The sequence below is a fragment of the Somniosus microcephalus genome, unplaced genomic scaffold (assembly GCF_052327205.1).
Source record: "Somniosus microcephalus isolate GS21.2 unplaced genomic scaffold, FLI_Smic_1.0 scaffold172, whole genome shotgun sequence".
Lineage (NCBI taxonomy): Eukaryota > Metazoa > Chordata > Chondrichthyes > Squaliformes > Somniosidae > Somniosus > Somniosus microcephalus.
The window spans coordinates 49,707-69,189 of NW_028225359.1; the positions used below are offsets into that span (position 1 = coordinate 49,707).

A 19,483-nucleotide genomic window follows, 5' to 3' on the forward strand; every position below is an offset into this window, starting at 1 on the left:
CTGGTTCAGTGGGTAGCGCTCTCGCTTCTGAGTCAGAAGGTTGCAGGTTCGAGCCTCGCTCCACAAGACTTGGGCGTGTAATCTTGGCTGACGCTCCAGTGCGCTATTGGGAGCGCTGCATTGTCAAGAGGTGCTGCCCTTTGGATGACATGTTAGACTGGGGCTTGACTGACTATTCCTGTGGCTCAATGGGATGTTCCCCAGTTTACGGCCCGTGCAGTAAACAAGTGATTTCTGCTCATTTCTATTGAGTGTAGACATCAGAGAGTGAAGTAGAATCATAGAATCTTACAGCACAGGAGGAGCCCATTCGGCCCATTGTGCCTGTGCCGGCTCTTTGATAGAGCTCTCTGATGTGCCTTCAATAACCACAAAACTAGAAGTTATAGGCCTAGAAATTCAGTGCCCTTAGCACCGATTTTGCGGCGCTAGAGGGCCTAGCGCTGCAATTGGCGCCGGTTCCTAAATTGCCTGGGGCCCTTCCGCGGCGGTAGACCGGTAGCGCTGCGCCGGCACCGATGACGTCATCGGTGTGCGCAGCGTCCCGGTTGCCGTGGTAACCCGGCCCCAAGCCGAAATTCAGTTGCTGCCGCCTCGCCAGTGGCAGCCGCAACTAAGACTCCGGCAAACGAGTGTTGCCGGAGTCTGCGCCGGCGCTTTAAGGAGGCGCGGCGGCCGGCCGCTTTCCCGCCGGCCGCCTGCCCGCAGCTCCCTCCCCGGACTTCTCCCCCCCCCCCCGGAACAGATGCAAGCCCGGCACTTGTCCGAGGTGCCGGGCTCATTTTTGAAGAGATTTGCGCGGGCCGCGGCCGGGTGCAGGCAGCTCCTCCTTAACGGAAGGAGGAGGCCTGCACTTCCCGAGCCTGCCGCACCGCAGCGGGCGCTGCAGCGCCGGAATAGCGCCGCATTGCAGCGTGTTGCGCCAGTTTTCAGGCGCTAAAACCCTTCAGTAGCGCCGGCAGCCGTTTGGGCGCGGCGCTACTGAATTTTTGGCGCGCGCAAAGGGACTTAGCGCCGGCGCTAACTTCCGGCGCTAAAGCCCTGGCGCAGCGCAAACTCAATTTCTAGGCCATAGACTTTAACAAGTTGGCTTTTAATCACTAAGATCAGAGCTAACATCTCAACACACCGACTGGTTCACAGGAATGAGTCATACAGATCCTGAGATCTTTAAGTAAGAGAAGTCAGGGGCGGAGCCAAGAGCCAAGACCTGGAACCTTCCAGGTTAGTCAGGAAAGAGGAAGTGAAACTATACACCGTGTGGGGGAGGGTAATATACGAGTGCAAAACAGATACAGGCAAGACAAACAGATTTCATTACACTCTCCAATTAGTCCCACTCCCCCCTGCTCTTTCCCCATAGTCCTGCAAATTTTTCCCCTTCAAGTATTTATCCAATTCCCTTTTAAAAGTTGTTATTGAATCTGCTTCCACCACCCTTTCAGGCAGCACATTCCAGATCACAACAACTCGCTGCGTAAAAAAATTCTCATCTCCCCCCTGGTTCTTTTGCCAATTACCTTAGCTCTGTGTCTTCTGGTTACCGACCCTCCTGCCACTGGAAACAGTTTCTCCTTATTTACCCATCATAATTTTGAACACCTCTATCAAATCTCCCCTTATCCTTCCGTGCTCCAAGGACAACAATCCCAGCTTCTCCAGTCTCTCCATGTAACTGAAGTCTCTCATCCCCTGGTATTGTTCTAATAAATCTCCTCTGCACCATCTCCAAGACTGTCTTGTTTTGCACACTTTGTACAAAAATAATAAATTGCAGGACAACGGAGTATTACAGTTTAAACTCTTTTATGAAGCATCAGGTCTGTTCTTACTCACAGCAGTACAGTGGGGACAAGATGGAGTTAGGACCCCTTACAGATGCCTGCAGGCCAATGACAACTCAGCATGTGATCACATGTGAATCTAATAGGCATTCCTTACAGATGCCTGCGGGCCAATGATAATTCAATATGCAAATGTTACAAAGACCTTGACATCCTTCCTGTGGTGGCCCAGGACAGGCTGTAACTAGTGGGGTACTGCAAGGATCAGTGCTTGGGCCTCAGCTATTTACAATCTATATTAATGACTTAGATGAAGGAACTGAGTGTAATGTATCCAAGTTTGCTGATGATACAAAGTTAGGTGGGAAAGTAAGCTGGGTGGAGGATGCAAAGAGGCTGCAGAGAGTTATAGACAGGTTGACTGAGTGGACAAGAACATGGTAAATGGAATACAATGTGGGGAAGTATGAAGTTATCCACTTTGGTAGGAAAAAAAAGCAGACATTTTTTGAATGGTGAGCGACTGGGAAATGTTGGCATTCAGAGGGACCTGGGTGTCCTTGTACATGAATCATAGAACATTAACATACAGGTACAGCAAGCAATTAGGAAAGCAAATGGTATGTTAGCTTTTGTTACAAAGGGATTAGAGTATAAGAGTAATGAAGTCCTATTACAATTATACAGGGCATTGGTGAGGCCATACCTGGAGTATTGTGTACAGTTCTGGTCTCCTTACCTAAGGAAAGACACACTTGCCTTAGAGGGAGTGCAGTGAAGATTCACTAGACTGGTTCCTGGGATCAGAGGATTGCCCTATGAGGAGAGGCTGAGTAGATGAGGCCTATATTACTTAGAGTTTAGAAGAATGAGAGGTGATCTAATTGAAACATATAAAATTCTTAAGGGGCTTGACCGGGTAGAGGCAGGGAGGATGTTTCCCCTGGCTGGGGAGTCTAGAACTAGGGGTCACAGTCTCAGAATAAGGGGTCGGCCATTTAGGACTGAGATGAGGAGAAATTTCTTCACTCAAAGGGTTGTGAATCTTTGGAAGTCTCTACCCCAGAGAGCTGTGGATGCTCAGTCGTTGAGCATTTTCAAGGCAGAGGTCGATGAACTTTTGGGAACGAAGGGAATTAGGGGATGTGGGGATAGTGCAGGAAGGTGGAGATGAGGTAGAAGATCAGCCATGATCTTAGTGAATGGCGGAGCAGGCTCAAGGGGCCAAATGGCCGATTCCTGCTCCTATTTCTTATGTTCTTAATTGGCCAGCTGGGCACCAGCCAGTGATTTATGAAGGTTGAGCATAATTTGAATGTTTTAAGTGATGGGCAAAGGGGGCTACAGGACCAGAGTGGTTCTTTTGATGACTGGGTTCTTCAGTCTGCAATCTCCTTCTCCCACAGGTCTTTGTTGACTTCTTTTCTCGAGCACTGAACGCAGAGTACAAGCCAAAGGGGATTATCGTACAGGTATGGCAAAACAAATGACAATTTGTTTTCCTTCTTCCGGCTGACTGGAAAACACTCAAGATAAGATGAGAATTGTAGAATGGACTTCACAGCTGTGGGCGTGACTGGGATTGTCAGATGACCAAAGCATGTGAGTGAGGCTAACCTCATTCTTTGCCCAGTCTTGGTTGATGTCGCATTGTGGTGCTTCATCCCATGTTGTTTCGAGGTGCCAGGCCTTGGCTCAGTGGGTAGCACACTCGCCTCTAAGTCAGAAGGTTGTGGTTTCCAAGCCCAATTGCAAAGACACAAGTCCATTATCTAGGCTGGCACTCCAGTGCAGCACTGAGGGAGCAGCTGCACTGTCAGAAGTGCCGTCTTTCGGATGAGACGTTAAAACCGAGGTCCTGTCTGTTCTCTCAGGTGGACATAAAAGATCCCATCGGACTATTTTGAAGAAGAGCAGGGGAGTCCTCCCCATTGTCCTGGTCAATATTTATCCCTAAAGCATCATCACTAAAACAGATGATCTGGTCATTTACCTCACTGCTGTTTGTGGGGGTTTGCTGTACGCAAATTAGTTGCTGCATTTCCCCACAACAGTGGCTACCCTTCAAAAGTACTCCATTGGCTGTAAAGTGCTTTGGGACGTCCTGAAGCTGTGAAAGGTGCTGGAGAAATGCAAGCTCTTCTTTCTTTATGGTTGTCCAATAACCCAGTAACACCCTCTGCCTGGGCTTGCATAGAGAGAATGGCCAATTGGGCATGGTGCATGTGGGCTCCTGGTGCCTTTCCAGCTTGACTCATTTTCAGGGCAGGAAAGGGGAAAAGCTGAAGGCAAAATGATCCTGGCGTGATTGAGATTGGGTGGTCCAGTTGACTAGGACCTGGGGTGGAATCCAGCCTAGACCGGCAAGGACCAGATGGGCTGAATGTCCTGTTTCTTTGCTGTAAATTCTATGTAAAAAGTCTGAACTCAGTTGCTTGTGCCTCTGAATCCCGAGCACAAACTGTCATTGATTGACTGTCACACTCAGAAGCCTCGCGAATGGCTGATCTGAGCGATAGATAGGTTCCGAATGTACCAGAATGCGAGTTATTCTGAGGCAAAGGCACGCTGATCATCCTGTACCCGATCTTGGGAGTCCTTGTTGGCAGCTTGGCTCAGTTGATAGCGCTTTCACCTCCTGAGTCAAAAGGTTGTGGGTTGAAGCCCCATTTCAGACTTGATCACATAATCTAGACTGGCACTTCAGTGCAGTGCCGAGGAACGCTGCATTATCAGAGGTCCCGTCGCTCAGACGAGATGTTAAACTGAGGACTCGTCTGCCTGCTCAGGTGGGCCCTATTTGAAGAGGAACTGGTGCCCTGGCCATCAGTTCTCCCTCGGCTAATACCACCAAAAACAGATTAATTGCTCTAATTGGCTGTTTGTAGGGCTTGGCTATGCTGTGTTTGCTTATGTAAGAAGTCACACAACGCCAGGTTATAGTCCAACAGCTTTATTTGAAATCACAAGCTTTCGGAGCGCTGCTCCTTCTTCAGGTGAAGTGGAGAAATGCATAAAGACACAGCTTATATAGTCAGAGAATCATGTCAGATGTTTACAGGTAACCTTTCCAACTGCCATTTATCTCACCTCGGCAGAGAGATAATCACAGCAGTCAAAGGTGTGAATGGTGTCCAAACAGGTCAGTCAGGGAAACATTACATCAAAGAACAATGAGGTGGGGTCACAAGGGGTCAAATATTGCAGATGCTGGGGTCTGTATGAAAAACAAAAAAACAGACAAAAAACATTTTTTTTGGCTGGAAATCACAGCAGGTCCGGCCACATCTGTGTAGACTGACGGGAGCGCTGTCCAATAGGAAGAGGGCTGAGCTGGGAGGACTGAACTAGGCGGCCTGGTCCTCCAATCAATGGCTTATGTAATGAGTACACTTCAAAAGTAATTCATTAGTGCTTGGGAATGTCCTGAGGACATAAGTCACTGTACAAGTTTCCCTTCTTTCTCATCCAGTCCATGCTGTGTTTGATGGGCGGTGGATGTGAAGCTTTGTGCTGGATCTAAAGCACATCTCACCCGACTTGAAAATACTGGCTGCTAAAAGTACAATGATCTCTCGGATCTTGAATTAGATAACAACAATTTGCACTTATACAGCGCCTTTAACATAGTAAAACATCCAAAGGTGTTTCACAGGAGTGTTATCAGAAAATATTGGACACCAAGCCATGTAGGGAGATATTAGGACAGGTGCGTGACTAAATGTCTTAAAGGAGAGAGAGGAGGGAACTCCAGAGCTTAGGGCCCGAGTCAGCTGAAGACATGGCCGCCAATGGTGTGGCAAGGGAAATTGGGGATGTTGTAGGGCTGGAGGAGGTTACAGAGCTTGGGAGAGTCGGGGCCATGGAGGGATTTGTAAACAAGGTTGAGAATTTTAAATATTTTTTTAATTTTTAAAAATTATTTCATGGGATGTGGGCGTCGCTGGTAAGGCCAGCATTTATTGCCCATCCCCTAATCGCCCTCGAGAAGGCGGTGGTGAGCCGCCTTCTTGAACTGCTGCAGTCCGTGTGGTGAAGGTGCTCCCACAGTGCTGTTAGGGAGGGAGTTCCAGGATTTTGACCCAGCGACGATGAAGGATCGGCCGATATACTTCCAAGTCAGGATGGTGTGTGACTTGGAGGGAAACTTGGAGGTGGTGGTGTTCCCATGCGCCTGCTGCCCTTGTCCTTCTAGGTGGAAGAGGTCGTGGGTTTGTGAGGTGCTGCCGAAGAAGCCTTGGCGAGTTGCTGCAGTGCATCTTGTAGATGGTGCACACTGCAGCCACGGTGCGCCAGTGGTGGAGGAAGTGAATGTTTAAGGTGGTGGATGGGCTGCCAATCAAGCGGGCTGCTTTGTCCTGGATGGTGTCGAGCTTCTTGAGTGTTGTTGGAGCTGCTGTCATCCAGGCAAGTGGAGAGTATTCCATCACACTCCTTACTTGTGCCTTGTAGATGGTGGAAAGGCTTTGGGGAGTCAGGAGGTGAGACACTCGCCACACAATACCCAGCCTCTGACCTGCTCTTGTTGCCACAGTATTTATGTGGCTGGTCTAGTTAAGTTTCTGGTCAGTGGTGACCCCCAGGATGCTGATGGTGGGAGATTTGGCGATGGTAATGCCGTTGAATGACAAGAGGCAGTGGTTAGACTCTCGCTTGTTGGAGATAGTCATTGCCTGGCACTTGTGTGGCGCAAATGTTGCCTGTCACTTATCAGCTCAAGCCTGAATGTCGTCCAGATCTTGTTGCATGCGGGCATGGACTGATTCATTATCTGAGGAGTTGTGAATGGCACTGAACACTGTGCAGTCATCAGCGAACATCCCCATTTCTGACCTTATGTTGGAGGGAAGGTCATTGATGAAGCAGCTGAAGATGGTTGGGCCGAGGACACACATGAGGTGTTGCCAGACTGGGAGCCAATGTAGGCCAGTGAGTGCAGGGGTGATGGGTGAATGGGACTTGGCGAGTTAGGATACAGGCAGCAGATTTATGAAAGAGCTCAAGTTTACGGATGTGAGGCCGGTCAGGAGAGCATTGGAAAAGTTGCATATTTAGTATCCTTCTTCCCACCCCAAACAATAAGAGAAATATTATGGAAATAAGAAAATTACACAGCATAGCTGAGATAGATGTTGTTTTTCAGTGTGTGATGCCTCTTATGGTCTCCACCAACTTGACACACGACGCAGAAACCAATCTTTTTGTGAAGCAAGCAGATGACTACGTCCGAGAAGCTCTGAACACGGTCGGGATAAGAGAGCGGACGAATGGCTGCTTGTCCCATGCCTTGCAGGTAAGCTCGAAGGTCACTAAGATGATGCCTCGGTGTGTATCGGGCAGGCGTGGAGCTGAGCCGCACATCGTGAGTTCGATCCCATTTTGCACGTTTATCTGGGGCAGGAGTTGAGATGCTGCAGCGACCCTGTGTGACAGAGTGAGGGAGGGAGGGTGGGGGGGAAATAAAAGAGCAAATGTCTCTTCGCCTGATCGCTATCTGCTGACTTCTGATGGAAGGGGGACGTCAGCTGAGCACAGGGTTAGACCTTGCAATGATGCCTGCCAAGGCCGAATATGCCGCTGCCACTCAATGCCTAGACTCGCACGTGAAGGACCATTTTGGGCCAGGTACCCTGGCACAGCTGGTGACCGTGAAACCACACCCAAGAAAGCGTCAGTGCCTTCGGGAGAGGCAGTGAGAAAATGGGGGAGGGGTGGGAAAGAGTCTGCCGCATGATAGCACAGCACTCTGGAGTCCCAGTACCAAAGGGTGGGCTGGTACTCGAAATCCTCCATGCACACCGCTATCTACCTATGCCTGCCACTGTGGGAGGTGATAAGTGAAGGCCATGCACTTCCGAAGCTTGGCCCGGGAAGCAATTGGGGAACCAAAATTAGTCTCGTGCTGGAGGGAGATGGTGGGTGGTGGGGGGAGGGGCTGCGTAAACCAGCCAGAATTCTACTATCCAGCCACCCTAGCTGAGAGCGGGAATGTGCGCATTGGGCCTGGCTGTGTTTACCCCGCCCCCTCCCCTCCCCTCCCCCAATGGTGGAATAGCTTGGGAGCCTCGTTCCTGTTTATGCTCACACAATAAGGACGGGCCATCGGGGAAGTAGCGGAGGGCAGCCAGTGCCTGAGGAGCTGTACCCCAGTAAGATTGAGCACCCCAATATTGGCGACACTCGCTGAGCCATCCAAGGAGTTCCGCACTCCAGCCCTTTCACTGCAAGGTGATCAGCAGCTTCCCCAAGGAACAGGACGGGCTGTATCATGTAGGCCTTCGGGTCAAGAGATTTTCAAAAGGCATTCGATAAGGTGCCCCATGAAAGGTTGTTACACAAGATAAGGGCTCATGGGGTTGTGGGTAAGTTATTAGCATGGATAGAGGATTGGTTAAAGGACAGAAAACGGAGTAGGAATAAATGAGTTGTTTTCAGGTTGGCAGACTGTAAGGATCAGTGCTTGGGCCTCATCTATTTACAATCTATATTAATGACAGAGATGAAGGGACCGAGTGCAATGTTTCCAAGTTTGCTGACGATATTAAACTGTGTGGAAGACACAAAGAGTCTGCACAGGGGTATAGATAGAATGAGTGAGTGGGCAGTAAGGTGGCAGATGGAGTATAATGTGGGGAAATGTGAGGTTATTCACTTTGGTAGGAAGAATAGAAAAACAGAATATTTTTTAAATGGTGAGAAACTTTCAAATGTTGGTGTTTAGAGGGATTTGGGTGTCCTTGTACACGGAACACAGAAAGTTAGCATGCAGGTACAGCAAGCAATTATGAAGGCAAATGGCATGTTGGCCTTTTTTGCAAGGGGGTTGAAGTATAAGAGTAAGGAAGTTTGCTGCAATTGTACAGGGCCTTGGTGAGACCACACCTGGAGTACTGTGCACAGTTTTGGTCTCCTTATCTGAGGAAGGATATACTTGCCTTAGAGGCGGTGCAACAAAGGTTCGCTAGATTGATCCCTGGAATGATAGGGCTGCCCTATGAGGAGAGATTGAGTGGAATGGGCCAATACTCTCTGGAGTTTAGAAGAATGAGAGGAGATCTTATTGAAACATATCAGATTCTGAGAAGGCTTGACAGGGTCGATGCTGAGAGGATGTTTCCCCGGGCTGGCGAGTCTAGAACTAGGGGGCATAGACTCAGGATAAGGGGTCGGCCATTTAGGACCGAGATGAGGAGAAATTTCTTCATTCAAAGGGTTGTGAATCTTTTGAATTCTCTGCCCCAGAGGGCTGTGGATGCTCAGTCGTTGAGTATATTCAAGGCTGAGAGAGATAGATTTTTGGACTCTAAGGGAATCGAGGGATATGGAGATCGGGCAGGAAAATGGAGTTGAGGTAGAAGATCAGCCATGATCTTATTGAATGGCAGAGCAGGCGTGAGGGGCCGAATGGCCGACTCCTGCTCCTATTTCTTATGTTCTTATGTTGTTTGTATCTGAATGGAGGGGTGGGGGTGGGGGTGGAGGGGAACGTTAGTCATGTTGGGATCAGATGCCAGTTTATCCTGATGAATCTCTTTTTCTAAACTGTTCCTCCAGCATTTCCTCTTCGAAAGGATGGTTCCGGGATGGCTCCGACTGACCCAGCTCAGCATAACTAAATTGAAGAAACTTAGTGAAAACAGAAAGCCGTTGGTGGAGAAATGGCGCAGGAAGTACAAGATGACATAGTCGGAACGTGATTGGGAGGGGGTGGGGGGTAGGGTGGAGGGGAGAGGAAAACTCTTTCAGTAATTCTCTGATACCATAATTATTGTGTGGTCCTCTCATCATCTGGTGTTTTGTGGTTTAGTTCAACGACATGTTTAACATGATCCATGTAACTGAATTTGTTGGGCCAGCTGAAGTGGTTACTCATTAGTGGTTTAAGATATTAATGTTCTGCCTTGTTCACCGAAGCTAGGGTTTTGAAGGGAGTTAGAAGGTCCTTGGAATTTGAGAGAGGGTTTAAAAGTCAGATAGGTTATTTTAGATGAGGATAGAAGCGGGGTCTGAAAAGTGTGTTCTAACATTTTTATTTAATAGTCTATAAGTTTCTGAGCACAGCGGAAGTGCAGTAAAAGTGTGGTATGCGCAAGGTTAGCTGAAGGTGGAAGAGAGGGCCCCAAGCAAGGATGGCAGGGGTTCTTTGCAGACTTACCTCAGAGGACCATAGAACGGCCAATGGTGCGACCAGCCTGCTATCCAAGGAGCCAAGATGCATCATTTTATGCTCCCATCGCCTAAAAGGCAGCCCGCAACATTGGAAAACCGAGAACGATACGCTGAATTCAGATTTAACCTGGCAAAGCCACACCGCCACCTTGAAAATCAATGAGTGGATGAGGCGAATAGCTGCATTTAAGTCGAAGCTGGATAAATACCTGAGGGAGAAAGGAATAGAAGGACATGCTGTTGGAGTGAGGTGAGGTAGGGTGGGAGGAGGCTTGCGTGGAGCATAAACACCGGCATGGACCAGTTGGGCAAAATGGCCTGTTTCTGTGCTACACATTTTATGTAATTTTATGTGAAAAATGTTAATTTTGTCATGCTATAATTAAGCAAAACTAAAGAAATGCTGCATTATGGTGGTGTGTACAATTACATTTACTGCTGAGCTTCAGGGGATTCCGATTCTGTTCCTTGATCTTAAACCAGTTACTTTGATAGTGATTGGCAATACCGACCGTGCAATGGTACCTAAGTTCCGATCGAGAGTCAGGCAAACATGGGGCTGTGCTGACCCAAGTCGCAGGCTTGGGAAGGCCCACGTCAACTTTTGCAATAGGAGTCCCTTCCCCTAATTTGGATAGGCTATCGGCACACGGAAGGCTTGCCCAGAGAGCTTGGCCTGAATACAGAAGGGAGCAGAAGCACACTGAAAGAGAGAACGACAGAAACAGTGAGCGGAAGCATGACAACGTTTCAAAGACAACTAGACACCACAATGAGAAAGAAAAATAGAAAGACTTGCATTTCTATCGCACCTTTCACAACCATAGGGACATCACAAAGCGCTTTACAGCCAATTGAGTACTTTTGAAGGGCAGTCACTGTTGTAATGTAGGAAACGCTCCCACACACAGCAATGTGATAATGACCAGATCATCTCATTTAGTGATGTTGGCTGGGGGAAAAAATCGGCCAGGACACCGGGGAGAACCCTGCTCTTCTTTGAAATAGTTCCTTGGGATTTTTTACATCCACCTGAGAGAGCAGACGGGGCCTCGGTTTAACGTCTCATCCGAAAGACGGCACCTCCGACAGTGCGGCGCTCCCTCAGTACTGCCCCTCCGACAGTGCAGTGCCAATCAAACGGGCTGCTTTGTCCTGGATGGTGTTGAGCTTCTTGAGTGTTGTTGGAGCTGCACTCATCCAGGCAAGTGGAGAGTATTCCATCACACTCCTGACTTGTGCCTTGTAGGTGGTGGAAAGGCTTTGGGGAGTCAGGAGGTGAGTCACTCTCTGCAGAATACCCAGCCTCTGACCTGCTCTTGTTACCACAGTATTTATGTGGCTGGTCCAGTTAGGCTTCTGGTCAATGGTGAACCCCCAGAATGTTGATGGTGGGGGATTCGGCAATGGTAATGCCGTTGAATGTCAAGGGGCAGTGGTTAGACTCTCGCTTGTTGGAGATAGTCATTGCTTGGCACTTGTGTGGCGCGAATGTTACCTGCCACTTATCAGCCCAAGCCTGAACGTTGTCTAGTAATTAAGGTTGACGTGCACGCTAGCCGGCCCAATTGGTGGGTGCGGGTCGGCTGCTCGGGCTTGATGACGGGCTAGGAGCCTGTATATTTAAGGGGGCCATGTCCCCTTTGATTTTCACTTGCTTTCTTCTGCTTCCGAATGCTGGTTGCTGCAGGCATGGCAGCGCAACGGACCAAGGCTGCTCCCCGGTTTGATGATGACATCCTCCATGCTCTTGTGGAGGTAGTAAGAGGACACAAGGAGGTCCTCGTCCCTTCAGATGGAAGGAGGAGGCCTCCTCAGCACACAAAGGCAGCCTGGCTGCAAATTGCTGAGGAAGTCAGTGCAAGGTCGGTCTGTACACGCACCTGGGTGCAATGTAGGAAAAGGATCAATGATCTGATGCGCTCAGCAAAAGTGAGTATAACATTACACTTACCTTCAATCTGCTTCCCATCTCTTCTCATCCCCCATCACTCTGCATTGGCAACCTACTCCTGCACATCCCAACTCACCCTAAAATCCCTTGCACCCTCACCCATCCCTCACTCTCTATATACAGAATCACTTCACCATCCTACTATGCACCCTCACACTCACTCTCACTGTTATGCACAGCTAACATTGCACAGGGAGGGACCTTGGCATTGGCACCTCACTCCATCATTGTCTCCCTCTAAGCATCTATGTTATCCATTCTTTACACGCACTCCATCAATCTCTGTGAAACTCCACTTGTGTCCCTCACTACAGGAAAAGAGAGTCCACAATAAGAGGGAGAGGGGGAGGGCAGGAGGAGGCCCACCATCTGTGGTGCATCTAATGAACGCTGTGGAGGCAGCTCTGGAGATCACTGGAGGTGCAGAGGAGCTGGTAGTGGGGGACAGAGAGACAGGTGCAGTGCAGCAAGCTGGTGACAGAATTGATTTCCAACCCTCTGATTTTGCATTCATGAGTGTCTCATCTGGGATCTGATGTTCATAGAAATTGAGTTCTGATCATCTGCACAATGGAATGTGTCTGCAACCTATATATCACATGTCTAACTCATGCTTTTACTCCCCCACAGGACCATCAAGAGCCCCTCTCCCCACTGTCCAAGAGGAAGAGCAGGAGGACTCCTCAGAGGAACCTCCAGCCCTGTGCAGCATCAGGTGGCTCTGGAGAGGTTGGCGCTCTTGTTGTCGGTGCTGTTGGCGTGCCTAGTTCTGCTGCTGTTGCAGCTGCTCGTCCTCTGAATCTGAGGACCAGGATGAGAGAGTGTTGAGATACCGCGGCAAACGTGGGAGTCGAGACCAGAGCTAGTAAAACACAACTGCTTTATTCAACCTCATGGCAAAGAGGAACTGGAAAAGCCCGCGCATCCACTTAAATACTCCCCAGACAGGAAGTGCTCCTGGCAGCCTGTCCCTGCGGGAAACAAGTTGCTGGAGGAAAGGGCCCCCGGCTGGGAGCGTCTGCTTAAACTGTCCGTGCCGCCGTGAGCGGGTTATGTCCAGTGGTGGCGTGTTGCCACAGAGCTCCCCCCAGAATCCGCTTAGGAGGAGTGGACGAGTTGTGACGGTGGTCTGATGGTTCTGCCACAGCGGCTCTGAGTGGTCGCCGGTCTAGTTGGTGGGGCCGGGCGGTTCGCCGCCGGCTGTGCTGGCTTGCTGGCGGGACGGCCTCTAGTTGGAGGCCGGGCCACGGGGACCTGTTCCCCTGGTTCTGTGTGTGCTGGTTTGAGCTGGTCGATGGAGACTGTGTCGACCCTGTCGCCGAGTCGCAGCTTGAAGACCTTGTCCCCGGTTTGTAGTACCTCGTACGGTCCATCATACGGGGGTCGCAGGGGCCCGCGGTGCGCGTCGTGTCGCACGAAGATGAAGCGCGCCTGCTGTAAATTTGGCGGGAAGTGAGGTGCGAGTTCGCCGTGTTGGTTGACCGGAAGAGGGGCGAACTGCTGAGCGGAAGAGAAAGAGTTGAACCGCTGCTGTTCGGCCGACCAAGGCGTGGTAGCCTCCGGAAGGAATTCGCCTGGGACGTGCAGCGGTTGTCCGTAGACTAACTCCGCTGCTGAGGACTGGAGGTCTTCCTTGACCGCGGTGCGTAGGCCTAGTAGCACCCACGGTAGGCGGTCAGTCCAGGTACTGTACTGCAGGCCGGCGCAGAGTGAGGCCTTGAGTGACCTGTGGAAGCGTTCACACAGCCCATTGGCCTGCGGGTGGTACGCCATGGTTTGGTGGAGCGTCACCCCGAGGTTGCGTGCTGTGGCCGTCCAGAGTTCGGAGGTGAACTGGGCGCCTCTGTTGGAGGTTATGTCGGCTGGTACGCCGAACCTTGCGACCCAGGTGTTAACGAACGCCCTGGCGATGTCGGCTGTAGTGGTGGAGGGCAGCGGCACTGCCTCAGGCCAGCATGTGTAGCGGTCGACCATCGTGAGGAGATAAGTTTGGCCTTGCGATGGCGGCAGAGGACCGACGATGTCGACATGTATGTGGTCGAAGTGGCGGCTGGGTACCTCGAAGTCTCCCAGGGGTGCTTTTGTGTGTAGCTGTACCTTAGCCCGTTGGCAGGCGAGGCAGGAGGTGGCCCAAGTCTGAACATCTTTGCTGAGGCCGCGCCAGACGAAACGCTGGGAGAGGAGTTTGACGGATGCGCGGGCACCCGGATGGGAGAGCACGTGTAGTGCGTCGAAGATGCGGCGGCGCCAGGTTGCAGGGACGATCGGCCTGGGTTGGCCGAGTGAGACGTCGCAAGTGACTGCCGTGGCTTCGGGCCCGTGCGTGACCTTGGCTAGGTGTAGCCCTGGCAGGCTGGTAGCCGCCGAGAGGAGGTCTGGGTCCATGAGCTGGGCCGCTGCTAGTTGCGCGTAGTTGACCGCGAGTTGATTCGCGCAGATGGCGGGATGGGAAAGGCAGTCGGCGACAATGCTGTCTCTACCGGAGACGTGCTGGATGTCCGTAGTAAACTCGGACACGGCCGTGAGCTGGCGTTGCTGCCTAGCGGACCAGGGTTCGGTGTGCTTGGCCATCGCGTATGTGAGTGGCTTGTGGTCCACGTACGCGGTGAAGGGGCGGCCTTCCAGGAGGAACCTGAAATGGCGGACCGACAAGTGGAGCGCGAGAAGCTCGCGGTCGAAAGTGGAGTATTTGACCTCTGGGGGGCGCAGTTGGCGGCTGTAGAAGGCAAGTGGCTGCCACGCGCCATTGACCCACTGCTCGAACACGGCTCCGACCGCATGGTCAGAGGCGTCGGTGGTGAGCGCGACCCGGGCATTGGCCCTCGGGCGTGCGAGCAGGGTGGCGTCGGCGAGCGCGTTTTTGGTGGCGTCGAAGGCGGCTGACGTGTCAGTGGTCCAGGCTACGTCCATCTTGCCGGATTTACCTCGGAGGGAGTCGTATAGGGGCTTCATGAGGGCTGCAGCTCTGGGGATGAACCTGTTGTAGAAGTTCACCATCCCGAGGAACTCCTGGAGGCCCTTGATGGTTTTGGGGCGGGGGAATTGCTGGACGGCCTGCACCTTGTTGGGCAGGGGGACGGCCCCAGCAGGGGTGATGTGGTGACCGAGAAAATCAATCTCGGTTAGGCCGAATTGGCACTTCGCCGGGCTGAGGATGAGCCCGTGTTGGGCTAGGCGCCCGAACAGGATGCGAAGGTGTTCGAGGTGTTCCTGTTTGGAGGAGCTGGCCACGAGAATGTCGTCTAGATAGACGAATAGGAAGTTCAGGTCCCGGAGGACTGAGTCCATAAGGCGCTGGAAAGCCTGGGCTGCATTCTTGAGGCCGAAGGGCATCCTCAGGAACTCGAACAGGCCGAATGGGGTGATGACGTCCGTTTTGGGGATGTCCGCGGGGTGTACAGGGACTTGGTGGTAACTGCGCACCAGGTCGACCTTGGAAAAGACGGTTCATCCGGCCAGTCGGGCCGAGAAGTCCTGGATGTGTGGCACCGGGTATCGGTCAGGGGTGGTGACGTTGTTGAGGCGGCGGTAGTCCCCGCAAGGGCGCCAGCCTCCGCCGGGCTTGGGGGCGATGTGGAGGGGCGAGGCCCAAGGGCTGCTGGAGCGGCGGATGATGCCGAGTTGTTCCATGGTGGTGAACTCGGCCCGCGCGATTTCCAGCTTGGCCGGGTTGAGTCTGCGGGCGTGGGCAGAAACTGGGGGGCCGGTGGTGGGGATATAGTGCTCCACACTGTGTTTGGCGGCTTTGGCCGAAAAGGTCGGGTTAGTGAGGGCGGGAAACTCGGCTAGGAGTGCCGAGTAGTCGTCCGTGGCTCTGGCGAGGCAGTAGGTCGTCAGGCCGGCCGAACGGGCCGGGGTGAATGCGCTGGGGATGGGGGCCATAGTGTTGATGTCGACGAGGCGGTGCCTCGGAATGTCGACAAGGAGGCCGTGGGCGCGTAGAAAGTCGGCGCCGATGAGTGGGCAGAGGACCTTGGCTGTGAGGAACTCCCAGCGGTAGCGGCGGCCTGCGAGGTCGAGCGTGACCATGCGGGTGCCATATGTGCGGATGTAAGAGCCATTGGCTGCGGCCAGCGTGATACCCCGTGTGCCGCGTTGGATTTCGAGGGCGGAGGCGGGGGTGATGCTGTGCTGGGCCCCTGTGTCGCACAGAAATCGGCAGTTGGTTCTGTCGTCGGTGACGTACAGTAGAGGCCCCTTTTGCCCCGCGGCCATCGCGGGGGCCGGTGCGGGGGGGGGGTTTGAAAGTGCACGGTGGCGTGCAGCGTTGGGCCCTAGTGCCAAAGCGGGTGTGGTAGTAGCAGTGACCCAGAGTGGTAGGGCGGTCGGGCCTAGTGGGCCGGGAAGACCGCGTGGTCGTTGCCGTGAGGTCAGGCGCAACGTCGCGAGCGGACTGCGCAGAGAGCAGCCGGTCGGCCTTTTCGGCTATGTCATTCAGGTCCGTGGAGCCAGACTCCACAATGAGCGGGCGGATGCTGGTGGGGAGCTGCCGAATGAAAAGCGTGTGAAAGAGGGCGCCGGTGTTTTTGTCGTCCGAGAGGGACAGCATGTGGGAAAGCAGATCCGAGGGTGAAGTGTCACCAAGGCCGGGGAGGTCAAGGAGTTGGCAGTTGCGCTGGTAAGAGGACGTTTGAAATTTTTTAAGGAGCGCAGCCTTTAGATGTTCGTACTTGCCTTCCACTGGTGGATCCTGCAGCGCTGCCCAAACCTTGGGGACTGTGGCATAGGTGAGAGAGGAGACGAGGTAGTCGTACTTTGTGGTGTCGACTGTAATGTGTTTCAGCCGGAATCTGGACTCAGCTTGAACAAACCAGGCTTCGGCCAGGTTCTCCCAAAAGTCCGGTAGTTTAACCGTGACTGCGTTTGTATCCGCCATGCTAGCTTAGGATTCGTCCTGAGCGTCGGGGTCACCAGTGTTGAGATACCGCGGCAAACGTGGGAGTCGAGACCAGAGCTAGTAAAACACAACAGCTTTATTCAACCTCATGGCAAAGAGGAACTGGAAAAGCCCGCACATCCACTTAAATACTCCCCAGACAGGAAGTGCTCCCGGCAGCCTGTCCCTGCGGGAAACAAGTTGCTGGAGGAAAGGGCCCCCGGCTGGGAGCGTCTGCTTAAACTGTCCGTGCCGCCATGAGCGGATTATGTCCAGTGGTGGCGTGTCGCCACAAGAGTATAAATGGTTCCCATTCTACTGGTAAAAATGTCACTTGAGGATGAAATGTTATAAGCGCTCAGTCAATGTGGAGAGAGGTTATTCCACGGAGGTCACAGTGCACATAGATCTCACACCACACACTTACAACCTCAATACACCTGAAAAATGTCTCCAAATCCTGAAATCAGAAAGTTCTGGCTTTTGAAATTGAACTGACGTGGCAGGTTAGCTTTAATATTGCACTTGCAGCTGTGAACTATTCAGCTTGTTGGAACACCCGACACAATCAGCTGGCGTGTTTCTGGAACACCGGGGGACACGCTGAAAATGTTACAAAATTGAAAAGCCTTCTCAAAATAGCATTAAACAGGTAGTTAACAATTAACTACCATAACTGCCTCTCCCACTGCTTGGTGTCGGGTCTGATCAGGAGTCGCAGACCCAACACTTTGGAGAGGCGGGTTCGCAATCCGCCGTCAATCATCTTGTATTTAACTCCTGACCCACCTCTAAACCCACCCTCTGAGCACCGGCAAAATCGCGGCCTTGGAGTGGGAATGAATATAAGGTTGGTGGGGAAAATTAAGACTTTTATTTTCCTCACAGGAGCAATGGTACAGAGGCCAACTGTGTTAAAGCATGTATTACTGTACAACAGCTCCCGTTGGTTCATTGGCTTAGATTTCCTGATTGTCAGGGTTTAATGCCTCTGCTAAAATAATGCCAATGGGAAACTCTAGGTCACCACTCCCTCTGACTGGGTCAGCAATGCCGCGAGAGATCTGCGAGTTTTTCTGCCAAATATTTCTTGAGTGTCGTAAAAATTATTTTTTGATCTGTATGCTTAGACACCGTGGGGGCAATCTTAACCCAACCCGCTGGCGGGGAAACCCATGGGATCGGGCGGAACACCGATTTTACAGCCCGCCCAATATTGCTCTCCGTTGGCCAGATCCCGTCAGTCTGCTGACGGACGGCCGGGTTAGGTTAACATTCCCCCACCCCAGTCTTTCTGTCACATTCCAAGGCCGATGAGACAATGACTGAGCTTTCTGTTTACCTGGTCTCACATCCCTCGCCGCCAACCCCCGTTGAGGAGGCATTAAGACAGTGCACATTACTCCGTGCACACCAGAGATTTAAAAAAAAAAATTCTCCCTCTAATTTTCTGTCGTCCTGCTGTGAAGATGCCGACGCCTGCTGGTCAATGGTCTGGTACCTCAGCCAAGTCGCCAATCTTGTGCCACCCGAGACAGTGTTGGTGGGTTAAACAACTTCAGGGTGGACATCAGGAGCCCAGTCCTGACCTCGCCCGACCCCCCACATAGTTGCACTTTCCAGCATGGAGCACCAGGGACTAGCACTGGGTACCTTTTCTCCCCATCCACCACCCCCGCTCCCGCTGCCTTGCACTAGGGCGCTGAGGCCAAATGCAGCCTTGACTGGAATCCACTGACTCAGCAGTGGCTGGGGGGATTGAACTCTGGGTCTGCACAGTTTTGTTTTATTCATTCACGGGATGTGGAGGTCACTGGCAATTTTGCCAGCATTTATTGCCCGTCCCTAATTGCCCTCAAGAAGGTGCTGGTGGGCCTCCTTCTTGAGTACAACTGGCTTGCGAGGCCACTTCAGAGGTCAGTTAAGAGTCGACCATATTGCTGTGGGTCTGGAGTCACGGATGGGCCAGACTGAGAAAGGACGGCAGATTTCCTTCCCTGAAGGGACATTAGTGAACCAGGTAAGATTTTACGACAATCCGGTACTTTCACGGTCACCATTACTGGTGCAAGCTTTTTATTCCAGATTTATTTAATTGAATTTAAATTCCCCAGCGGCTGTGAGTGGGATTTGTCTCCGGATCATTAGTCCAGGCCTCTGGACTACCAGTCCCGTAACATAACCGCTGTGCTACTTTGAGCAGCGTTATTTGGGGAAGCTTGTTATTGGTCTGAAAAGGACTGAAAGTGTACTAAAGGTGACTAAAGAGGGTCACATTGAAGCAAGTACAAGAGATGCACAGCAGGAGAGGCCCTTCATAGGGATCACACGTGTTGTTTCAACCTCCCGCCCCTCTCCCAAAGATACCTTTTTAGACTGATGTCTGCTTTGTCGAATGTGTACAAACTGGAATCCTTGGCATCTCTTTATCTTGTTTACTCTCATTATTACTGGACCCCATGACAAACGTTTCCTTCCACGACTGTCGAGAGAGGGGTCATTGAAAGTCAAATGAGAAATGTTATACTGGGATGCACAAAGAAGGAGCCAGGCCCGCCCCTGCTCTCCACTCAGAACATAATTCTCGTTACAATGTGCTACTTTTTCACCTATCCTTGACTACAAATTACTAATAATAAGGCATGCTGAGCTAGGCCAGATCACGCCTCATTCACACATTCTATGTTATGTCTCTAAGCC

At 51.8% G+C, this 19,483-nt stretch overlaps 1 protein-coding gene across 1 annotated transcript in view; it reads left to right on the forward strand.

Moving 5' to 3' along the window:
* LOC147082105 (very-long-chain 3-oxoacyl-CoA reductase-like) overlaps positions 1-10,366 on the forward strand; it is a 41,142-nt gene extending 30,776 nt beyond the window's left edge. Inside the window, exons 8-10 of the mRNA XM_085980441.1 lie at positions 3,191-3,256; positions 6,928-7,077; positions 9,339-10,366. Of these exons, the coding sequence (XP_085836567.1) occupies positions 3,191-3,256; positions 6,928-7,077; positions 9,339-9,470 (348 nt within the window). The 3' untranslated portion in view covers positions 9,471-10,366. The remainder of the gene's footprint in view (positions 1-3,190; positions 3,257-6,927; positions 7,078-9,338) is intronic.
* Positions 10,367-19,483: the final 9,117 nt, after the last annotated feature.